The sequence below is a fragment of the Stegodyphus dumicola genome, chromosome 9 (genome assembly GCF_044657685.1).
Source record: "Stegodyphus dumicola isolate Sdum_Otavi_A_Nest chromosome 9, ASM4465768v1".
In the NCBI taxonomy this organism is placed as follows: domain Eukaryota; kingdom Metazoa; phylum Arthropoda; class Arachnida; order Araneae; family Eresidae; genus Stegodyphus; species Stegodyphus dumicola.
The window spans coordinates 184,265,975-184,278,032 of record NC_140776.1 but is presented as its reverse complement, the minus strand read 5'-3'; the positions used below and the strand labels follow the sequence as shown (position 1 = coordinate 184,278,032).

At 31.7% G+C, this 12,058-nt stretch overlaps 2 protein-coding genes across 2 annotated transcripts in view; one reads left to right on the top strand and one right to left on the bottom strand.

Moving 5' to 3' along the window:
- LOC118199656 (uncharacterized) overlaps nt 1–12,058 on the bottom strand; it is a 430,613-nt gene that overhangs the window by 20,918 nt on the left and 397,637 nt on the right. Inside the window, exons 8-10 of the mRNA XM_085824456.1 lie at nt 9,919–10,183; nt 6,202–6,413; nt 1,807–2,028 (exon numbers count right to left, since the gene is read on the bottom strand). Coding sequence (XP_085680582.1) covers nt 1,807–2,028; nt 6,202–6,413; nt 9,919–10,183 — 699 coding nt within the window. The remainder of the gene's footprint in view (nt 1–1,806; nt 2,029–6,201; nt 6,414–9,918; nt 10,184–12,058) is intronic.
- LOC118199657 (mitochondrial import inner membrane translocase subunit TIM50-like) overlaps nt 1–12,058 on the top strand; it is a 94,518-nt gene that overhangs the window by 80,058 nt on the left and 2,402 nt on the right. The gene's annotated exons all lie outside the window — the stretch shown is intronic.

Below are 12,058 nucleotides of genomic sequence, written 5' to 3'. Positions count from 1 at the left end.
GCAACAATTTTCCTTTCTTATTGTTGTTGATAGATTTTTGATGAAATCGCATCCTTTTGTATAGTTTCATTCTTTTAGAAATATGGGTTTGGCAACCATTTTTCGTCATATTTCTTATGTCACTGTTTTTAAGAGATTGGCATATTTTTACTGTCATTTATATATATATATATATATATAATACATTTTTATTGATTTTTTTTTTTTTTTTTTTTTTTTTTTTTTTATAATGTTGTTCTGTAAAAATTCTGGCTGAATTTTATATTTTTTGAGTTGCTTTCATGTTATTTTTTGCTTATTTCACTGTTTGTAAGATATTGAAAAGTTTCGCATGATTTTTTTTTTTCTTCAACGAAAAGTTGGTTAATTTTTTTATTTGGGTAATTAATATTTGTATTAAGCGATATAGCTTATTTCACTGTAATTTTTTTCTCTTGAAAATATAAGATAAAATATCATTAATTTTACTTTGCTTTTCAGAATTTTTTGTTTTTTGTATTCTTTTATGTTATTTATGGCTCATTTCATTGTGTTTAAGATATTGAAAAGTTTTGAGTGATTTTTTTTGGGAAACAAAGTTTTTAACCTCCTTTATACCATTTGAATTCTTAAGATTTTGCAAAGAGAAGTTGATTAATTTATTTATTAGGATGATTAATATTTTTATTAAGGGATATTGCTTATTTCATTGTAATTTTGTTATACATAATAACTTTTTTTTTATGAAGTTGTTCTGCAGAGTAAAATTCTATGCAGTTTTTAAATTTAACGTTTGGTGTTCCCTTCATCCATTTTTCTTGTACATTTAAAAGCCAGATGAAGGCTGGCAGTGCAGCTGCTAGTATTAAAGTAAAACAGATATTTCATACTTTGCTTACAAACAATGGTATTCCACAGAAAACCTACTTCTCATACTTTTATCTGTTCTTTTATTATGAACAGTTATTATTCAAATTTGCTTAAATGAAGTAAATTACAGGATGCGATATTTACATAAACTAAATACTGTAAGAACTAATAAATTAAATTATTATCATTAGCAATCAATAAAAATAGATTAGAATGTTCTATGCTACATTTTGGTGCCATTGTTTATATATATATAAAATGCACAGGAGGGTTACATGCTTTATCTCCTTAGCTACTAACCCTAGCCACATAATTACAAAGTTCTCAAAATAAAGTAAAAAACAAGACTATTATTAAAAACAAATAAGCTAGCTTTTCTGAATACCGTGTATAATGTAACAAAATAAACTGCAACCAATTAGCACAGTTTGAATGGAAATATGTAATGAAGCAGACTTAGATGTAATGATGTAGGAAAGCTGATCACATAAATGTTGAGATGTTGATCATAATAAAGATGAGATGTTGATCATAACACTTGGCAGCTGAGGCAGAGATTATATATTCAATTTTATTTCACCTGACATTTGCCGCCACAAATAATTAGACGCTAACTGTGCCTGTTTGAGAAGAAATTAATTAGCCACAATCTACTTAGGCCAAGGTGAAGAAAGAAAAAGCACAGTTACCCAATATGGAAGCTTATTAAGAGAAAGGTTTTGGTTCAAATTTGCTACATCATTATCATTATGAGGAAGTCATATAATGGATTAATGTAGAAATGATACAATCCTGAAAAAGTTATTACTATTTTTAGAATAAAGAGTGGAAATACTCAAAATAAAACGAGGAATAAAAGCGGTATTACAAAACTAAAATTAATAATTTATATTTTTTCATATTTTTTATCTTACATACATATAGATAATATATATAAAGAACACTTAAAATTCTTACAAGAGGTTCATTTGTTTTGTCAATTCTAACAATTTTTACACTCTCCTCAGTATACTGAGAGGCTCGATCCAAAAGCTCTTCATCCGGAGTTATTGTTGGCACAGCTTGGCGTTCAGATATTTTGTCATGGGCATAAAACAAACCTTCCATTTCAAATTTGCTTAAAATATCGACTAGTTCAGCAGCTTCTGGTAAGGAACTTTCCTGAAGGGTATTCATTACCTAAAAATTAAAAATATATATATTTTAAAACACTACATAAAGAAGTAACAGCAGAAACATAAAAGGACTGCACCATGGACAGAAAAAGAAAAGAAATTATTCAGACTATTCGATTACTTTCCTTTTATTTAAGCCATTCCAAATATTATTCCTCAGAAAGCTAATATGTGTAAAAATACACCCATTTTTGGAAGTTTATGTACACTTACTTCAGCAGCTACTGCAACTATATTATAAATATTCATACATATGCTCATAATATAAGCATAACGATCATAATAAACACGAATATGAACTGACCATGCGGAACGAGAATGCAAATTATTAAAATCTTGATAGAAATTCAAACGTGCGTAGTATTTGGGTGGGAGAAAAAGAATACCGAATGTACCGGAACTTTCTACGGTTTTCGCAATTCTTTGAGCAATAGAACGACGTGCACTTGTCTGTACTCTCGTGCGTACAATAGGGTTACGTTAATGCAGATAAAGGAGGAAAAGCTATTTTTGACGTTCCATATGAGGAAGAAAAGTTGTTTATTTAGTTTGGACTTTGGTACGGGGGGGGGGGATGCACATTTATTAAAAAAGCACTAAAAGCAAAAAATAAGCACCTATAAGCACTTGTAAGGACCGCTACGAACCCTGTATCATGTGACCCCAAGTGATCTCATCTCATGTAAACGACGCTACAAAAATCTAATTCTCTCAGTAAATCTAATTCTCTACGTTAATTTCAAGTGAAATCTTAATTTGGAATACAAGTTTAAATGCAAGAATTATTTCAGTTCGTACGAATAGCTTACTCAGAAATTATGTAAACCCGCAGTGCTTTACTCCGTAGTGCATTCTCATTAGAATGGATGAATTTAACCCTTGACTTTGACTTTTCTATATTTTTGCCTTCTGGTGAGCTGTGTGATTGCATCCTAATTGACTTAATTATAGAGAATGGCCACAGAGCATAAAATTAAACTATCTGGTAAAAATTCTATATAACTGTATGCTAGTATTGAAAGAAACAATCAATCTGATAAGAAATGGCTGCAAATTGTTTTGAAAATGAGGCGTAAAAGGTTACCAGTGACAGGGTTCGTACACATTTCTGCACACGAAAATTAAGTACTTTTAAGGACCATTAATGAAAAAAATTAAGGACCTATGAACAAATGGAAACTGAATAAATTCAATTTAAAATATTATTCTATGCCCGATTTTCACTTTTGTAATACCATCCTAAAAATAAAATAGATCCCTAAGTAGTATGCATTATTACTAAACATGAATTAACTAACATAATTATTAATAAGTTTGAGAATAAAATAAATTTCATGCAGTTTATCAAGCAGCATTAAATATTTAACACTTATAATAGTTGGACATATTTAAAAGAAGATAAGTGACACTTACGTTTTACTAATAGTTAGCTTTATGCTTTTTTTTTTTTTTTTTTAATGTCTCATTTTGTCACATACTTGGTCAGTCTAGAGGTTTAGCAAATAGTAGGGAGATTTTATGTCAAACGGCATAGGTTAAAATGAGAAGTGAACTCATAATCAGCATGATTCATAACAAAAGACTGAATGTTGTCCCTCTGCTGCTTGTCTGTAGAGAGACCTATTGATTGGAACAAACCTGAAAGGCCTGATGTAGGCACAGTTGGCAAGTGTTGAAAGTTAGTCAAGCTCTGCTTAATGCAGTTAATGTCATAGCTTTGTGTAGAGTTCCAGGGGTTGTAGCCCAGTTAATATACTTTAAGGTTCCAATAAGCCATTAAAGCGCCAGAGGTGATAAGTTGTTTTATATATAAGTCTCAATAGATGCAAAGAATAAGTTTTACTTGATGGTTATTTGATGGGTGATGGTTACTTGATGGGTTCTCCACACAAAGGATTTGGCGATTAGATTCTCTAAAAACCCCAGTCGCCGTTTAAAAGGGGGAGTATATAAGGTATTTCTCCCACCTTCTTGGCGACCTTTTGTGGTGTAGTGGTTTGCACACTGGTCCGCGGTTTGATTCCCGGCGAAGGCGTTGTTAATTTTTTTATCGTTCCTGTTTTAAAAAATACCTAATGTCTCTACAAGCCTTCCCAAACATTTTGTCTAGTTTATATCAGTTTTATTCTCTTTAATTATCGATCTTTCCTGACAATGATTAGAAATTTGTCTCTATGCAAACCAATGTTCTCTCTAGTTTCTATGTGCTTTTCTCCTAACTTGTCAACCTCTTCACAATGTACCTATGAGGGTTTACTTGATCTGGTTAAAGTTGAATAGTCTGCCCCCAATAGACGTGAAGCAAATTATCACTGTATCTGAAAGTAACTACAATATCAGACAAAGAACTTAAAACATAAAGGCATGTTCTGATGCTAACAAAGTCAATTATAGCTCACGGTGACGTAATTAAACAAGAACAGTCAAATTCAAACTAAAAATGTGGACTAGTGGTCAAAGATAATACAATTTAATTTTAATTTAATCTGGCTCAGTAACTCTATCATAGGAGGAAACAGAAATGGAAAATTATAGTAAAGGCTAAAATCATAAACAATTGGGTAATTTACATAATAATAACTGCACATAGCTTTGAAGAATAATTTTCTTTATTCTTTCTTCAACAGGTTTTCTTTTCATTTTAAAATTTTGGGATTTAATCACGGATTTCTGTTATTTTAAAAAACACTAAATGCATTTAGAATAGAATGTATAGAAAAAGTAGCTAATTTTATTTCTTTAGTAATACGAACATTCAGAAGAAATATGAAATATATATGGTAAAAGCCGGTTACAGCGCAGGTGTGTCAGAATTTTTAGAATTTAGTGACACACAGAACAACAAAATCTAGAAATGGCAAAACTTTTAGAATTTAAAGCAGGCATTGGAAGCAGAATTTAGATAGGCACTAGGCAGCAGAATTTAGGATACACAGAGATTGCATCAGGTGAGAAAATGCATAGCACCAGCTCTGTGTACAATGCATTTAGACACATTAGATGAATCTTTTAAATTTTAAGTTTCCAATTTCTTTATTAATAAAAACGCTTATTATGAAAAAATTAAAAAGAAGACATTTTAATTAATTACATAGCTAATTTTGCTTTTACTAAGAGCTGTTTTGTAAATTATGCTTTATAGCTATATACCTTGTTTATTTTTCAGATTTAAAATATTGTATAATAAGTTGCCAAAATGAAACTTTATAACATGACAGCGAAAAATAAAAATGCTTTGTTTTAATGTTATTAAGATAGTTCTAATATATTACCATTATTTTATTGAAATTTATCAATGTTACGATGTTTTAAAAAAATCGCCGAAAAATTGTCAGATATCGGAATTAAAAATTTTATATAGAAACTGATCTTAAAATCGCCAAACTGTTAACAAGTTGTCAAATTTAGAACCATTTAATAAAAGAATTCACAACCTCAAAAGCGAAAAGTTGTTTATGAGCTCTTTATTAGAAAAAATTAATTTCCAAATGCTTATGTTTCACTTCTTGCTTAGAAACTCGAGTATCCCATCATTTAAATTAGAAATAGAAACAAATATAACCATGAACACATTCAAAAGATAACCATATATATGTCAGTGAATTGCCAAAAATATTCCTCCAAAATGATAATTCACACTCAAAATGGCAGTCGTAAAAACAGAGAGAAATTTCAGATGATTAAAATTAAGGACCTTCTACTGATTTTGGCCAAAATTAAGGAATTTTAAGGACTCTTAAGGACCGTACGAACCCTGCAGTGAGGCTATTACGTTTGTCATCAGTTGTATCATTATTGGCGACTTTAATGCCTGCGCCAGCAGATAGATGTATATTTAAAATTATAAAAATGTTTAAATGAAGGAAATATTCATGTTTTGACATTTTTACATTAAAAAAGTACTGTAAAAAATCAATTTTTTTTTATACATTAGGTATATTTGCAAAAATTGGCACTCACTTTTATTTAAAAAAGTAGGAGTCCTTTACAAAAATTGATAACGCTATTTATTTTATTTTAAAGTTTCACATCATGCTCTCTGAATAGTCTACAGATAAACTGAAGACTGAAATACATATAGAGGCTCTCTACTTTATGTTTTCAGATGCAATCAATCCTGTTCTCAAAATACAACTGAAAGTTCATTAAGAATAGGTGTAAAACACTTTAATCTTACCTCTTGCGTAATATCCTGCGCTTCTGTAGATACTGGTGTAGGTGGACATTTAAAACAACACACTTCTTGAACTTTATTGTGTATGGCAAGAATATTTTGAAAGTCGGCATTGCGAATCAAACTTTCAATAAGCATCAAGTCAGAATCCTTATGGCCATTGCCCTGGAGGCTCGAACTTAATCTGTACAAGCTCTGAAGTAGTTCTGATGCACCTTAATAAAAAAATATATATATATTTGAGTACCTGCAAATATTTTCAGTCAAAATATAATATTTCATGACTTGATGATATGTGTACAATTAAGAAACACATAAGTTATAATAATATTCATAAGAAAATGCTGGAAGTATAAACCACACAAAAAATTCAATAAAAGCAAAACGAGAAGGATAAATCTTTCACTTATGCACTTCTTTGATGAAACTATTAAAATAAATCTTATGTTTTCTAGGCACCACAGTATGATATAATCAGGTAAGCAGTAAAACTAAAATAAAGCAGAAAGACAAAAAGTATATTACTTTAAACAAAAATTAAAATTATAGTAATTAATCCTTACCATTTTTACAAATAAATAATGTACAATATATTAAATATTCATTTAATTTTTTTGTTCTTATATTACTCACTATTGGGTTCAATTCCTTTTTTATCCTCTTTTTTAAGTTTAAACCACAGCGAACTAGGCTTAAGTGCATTTTAGAGATAATTAAATCAAATCATTTCAATGAAATTTCAATACCATTTTCTTGCACTTTCAGATTAACGAAATCCAATACACAGACATAAGTCAAATTAAAATCAATTATATTAAAATTAGGAAAGGTGCAGATTAGATTTCAAGGTATAACTGTTAAGAACTTAATCTTAACTTTAAAAAGTTTACTAAACAGCATAAAACATTACTATGAAAAAGCTCAATAATGAATAGTACTGGCTTTTAAAGCTAAAACTGATAAATTAGGTTTGAATAACTGATCACTATTCTTTACTTTAAGCTTATTTTCATTGGCAGGCATTAACCTTTGTAATATCTACTTTCTTTTGATCATCCCAAAATTCTTGGAAAAGTTATTTTTAAAAAAACAATTAGCAATTCTTGGCAAAGTTGAATGTGACCTGTAACCACGTATTGTCTCTCACCATTTCATTGTGGTCCGAAGAAAAATATTGCTTCGTTCCTGAGAAAAACTAGAACGTGGGAATCCTTCATCCAAATTCCCATGCATCTGTTTATAGTTGTTTTGTTATGCATCGACTGCCTGTCACCCGCCCTCCAGCTTCAGTGCCAACTGGCTGAAGAATTCTCATGTAAATTTTCCCACATCTCTCAGCACTATACGTGCAACCAATCAGGGTGCTCTTGCCAATTGAGAAGCGCTCTGAAAATTTTGAGCAAATGAAATTTTAGAAAGTCGTACTGACACGGCCAGGAAATCTTGAACAAAAACAATGAACAAAGTTCCACAGCAAGACATTTTTTAGAGATTTAGTTTCTAGTGTAAAGAAACAAATCTTCTTTCTTATTTTCCAACTCTGTTAAGAGCGATTTTTGTTTGCTCTGCTAAGAGCATTCTTATGTCTCTGTGGAGAGATCCAGTAGCTGGATTTTCCACTACCTAACTTGAAAGTAACCCGCTTGGAACAGCCAGCTGCAGCCAGGAAATGCAACAAAACTTTTTTCATTGCACAGAAATTTCACCATACATCAAGAAGCAAAAACTCCCTGAGAACTTTAATGTCCAAGTAATGGACAGGAACTAATCTCTCTGTGGAGATATCCAGCAGTTGGATTTTCCACTATCTAACTTGAAATTAACCTGCTTGGAATGGCGAGCTGCAGCCAGGAGAGACAACAAAATTATTTTCCTTATATAGGAATTTTACCTTGCATCAAAAAGAAAAAACTCACCGTGAACTTTAAAATCCAAGTAATAAACATGAACTTCAGCACTTTATGTATCATCTGTTTTTGTTTCATATTTTTTCCCTTCTTTTTCAATGAGAACATTATCTTGTAAATTACTTGCATATAGCCTAGAACTAGAATCTTCAATAAGTTAAATATGCTACCTTCTTGCTTGTGCCAACTTGCTATACCTTGCTTAAAGGTACAATAATAAATTTTTCCCCTTTTAAAAATCAGTCGACAAAAGGTAGACCTAAAATATTTCCGGTACTTTTCTGTTTTGCCGGCGCAAATCTCGCCAAGCAGACTTTATTGACGACAACATACAGTATATACATAAAAATGTTAACAAATGTTAGTTCTAAGAATTTTTTATTTTGAAGGCCTTATGTAAATCATTTTAATACGGTTTATAATTTTGTAGAAAGACGATAAATAAAGACAATAAATTTGTAAAAGACATTAATTTAAGAATTTACTATGCTTTCAAGGTACAACATACTGATTTGCCGTTTCATATCATGTGACCCTGAGTGATCTCATCTCACATAAACTATGCTACAAAAATCTAATTCTCTCAGTAATTATCTACATTAATTTCAAGTTAAATCTTAATTTGGAATACAAGTTTAAATCAAGAATTATTTCAATTCGTACAAATAGCTTACTCAGAAATTATGCAAAACCGCAGTGCTTTACTTGAATAGTGCATTCTCATTAGAATTGTTGAATTTAACCTTTGACTTTGCCTTTTTTATATTTTTGCCTTAGGGTGAGCAGTATGATTGCATCCTAATTACTGCGAATGACCTTCGGGCATAAAATTGAACTATCTGGTAAAAATTCTATGTAATTGTATGCCAGTATTGAAAGAATCAATCTGATAAGAAATGACTGTGACTTGTTTTGAAAACGAGGTGTAAAAAGCTTACCAATGAGGAAATTCCATTTGACATCAATTGTACCCTTTTTGACGACTTTATCTCTTGCGCCGGCAAAATGGAAAAGTACCATATTTCCTTTAGATATTCCTCTAATCAAAAATACATGTCTAAAAACAAGAGACCCAGTTCAATAATGCAGGTAAATGCTCTTCATAACTGTAGATTTAAATTCACTTTTTGTCCATTTTACAATGCCTTCTCTTTCTGACTTTAAACTTTCAGTTTTCTCTTTTTGAGGTAAGATTTTATACCTAATGTCACTGTCAACAGTATTAAATAAATAAAAAGCAAGTCATAAACCTTCAAAATAATCAAGAATTTCACTAACACTACGCAAACATTATTTTGCACATTCCTATTATTTATTTTGTTTATTTCTTGGGGTAAAATATTAGGATCAGTTTAAAATAGTAACTGATGCATGAACAACTTAACTGCTATCATACTGATTTGTGCTAGTCACTGAAGAATAATTAAAACACATTTAAATAAAATACTGACCATTATATTTAACGTACCCCCACCCCCAATCTCAATTTTGATCCCACGTATTTGAAACCATCAGCAAAATACTCAGAAACCTTGTTTTGAACTTAGATGATTCTCTTCTTCAAATATATTGCTTATTATTACATTAATAATGTTAAGAATACAGTTATAAATTATGAATATCTCACCTAAAAGGAATGGATATAAAAAAACTTCAAGATTAATATTTCATACTTTTCTCTCTAGTTATATTGTAATAATGCTATTACACATTTTTAATTGTTTGGTAAATATCATGAGTTTGATATACCAGTCTCATCATATTTTAAACACATATTCCAAAAATTTTGAAAATGGGTCATGGGCAAGCTTACCAAATGTTTTGACAAGCTCAGGTGTTGTTGCTGTCAATTCATCTACTTTGCCAACCAAGCAGCCAGAAGACCTCTGGGACAGGGATACTGATCCTGAATCATCATCTTCTAGTTCAAAGGCAGTGTTAACCACACCTTGTTTTGGTGGTTGAGGTGGATTTGCTTCAAGAGCTTGAAGCTTTTTTGAACCTCGCAAAGAATTTCGAAGGAATTCATTTTCTTTTGCGAGCTTTTCCTCCGCTATTTTTCGACGTCTTATGTCTTCCTAGAAAGCATGTTTTATAAAATATTACTAATTATGTTAAAGTTTACAAAATTATTTCTTTATTTACAAACTTTTTTATATTCTGTAACTTCATACACAAATTCACACCAGTAATATATGCATAACAGATGATAAAAAGGGAATACCCAGTGCTCTAGTAATGAAACCAGAACAATTGAAGTTCTGTATTTCAAAATCAGAACAAAAAATTAAAATTATAAGAAGCTTAACTTTAGATATTTAAATGCTTATAATCAAATTTAAAAAATAATTCAGAGCTAAAAACCATCATAAGTAATCAACTTCAATAATGCAACTACAGCTGGTCAAATTATAGGATATGTGGACTACAGGTGAACAGGATGTACGTACACTGGCATCCCATACCATCAATCCAGTATGAATGGTACATTGCTAAAATGACAGCAGAGAATGAGTTTACAACATTAATTCTTCACAATGCTTCCAGTACACAGATCTTGAAAATTAAAGTTACCTTTGAAATACATTGTCTCAGCTCCTTCTTCCCCCTGAGGGTTGACTGGAAACAATCCTGGCATTCTAGCTAGGTCAATATCTATACAGAATCAACTTCTGGGGAAAACTTATCAGTCTTCACAGTGACTAGAATCAATGTTTATATGGTAGTAGGTTCAGGCTCAGCAGGGACCATATAGTACTGTTTTGTCTGCCCCTTGATTGTGGTGACACTACATGATTAGATTTACAACAAGGTTGTCCAAGGGGGTTGGCTCCCCTGGTCAGCACAGAGGGGACAGACCCCTTGATTTTCATTCCCTTTGTTGATGAATGTGACTAAGTGTTGTCATTTACTCAGACTTTGTGATTTTCTGTTTTCCTTCGCTGATCATTTCAGGGGGGTGTTAGCCTTCTTGGATCGACTCCAAGGGTTGGGATGTTTAACTGTGTATGTCTTCTTTTTAGCTACGTCTGGGTGCCATGTCTCCTTAGTCCAATGTCTCGGGTCCTTCACAGGCATGCCATAGAAAACTTATGTAATCTATTAGTTCCATCGGTACTTTTTCATTATGCACCTGCGACATTTTTTATGCCTATGAAAGAGTAGCCAGACATATGCCGATGACAGCTCCATCAGGAGACTATGTGAATGTGTGTGTAAACAAGAACAATTAAACACACATACACACAATTATTACAATAATACCACCAAAATACATGGCAGTGGAAAGTACATAATGGGTGTATAACAGAAAAGTACCGTCTTATCTATAAGACAGGCCATTTCTCATAAAATGCGAATGTAACTTCTAAGAATTTTTCCAGACCTGCACTGCTTAGCTCTGAAAACATTTTGTACATGCTCAGTTCCATAGGATTACATGCAGAACGGAAAATGCTATTCCACAGACACATTTCTAATATTACAGCTATGTGCAATGTGTTTTTTTACCTCAATAAAATCCCCTTTATATTCTTTGTCTGTTCAGTTGGTAAAGTCCTTTGGCAATAAGTTTGTGAATGACTTTGAACCTCTTCATTTTTAAAACGGTACTATTGGATTAGAAATGCCGGATCTGGAATGCTACTTCGATTCAAATTGCACAGAATAGTTTCCCTGGAGACAAAATTGAAAGAAATCTTGTGTACATCCAATCCAATTTCATGATCCAAATTTCAACCATTAAATCCCTACAAGAGCATGACCACTACCAGCCAAACGGTACAGTCACTGAACACTGGTAGTTCAGCCTGAGGTTCAACGGGCTGGCTGCACAGACGTTTTCGTGGTTTTACCTATGTGTAATATTCACATGAGCCAGTTTCCCTTAGAAAGTCTTCCATGAAGGCATCCCTGCGCTTAAGCAGATAGCCGTCGAGGCTTTGCGTAATCAT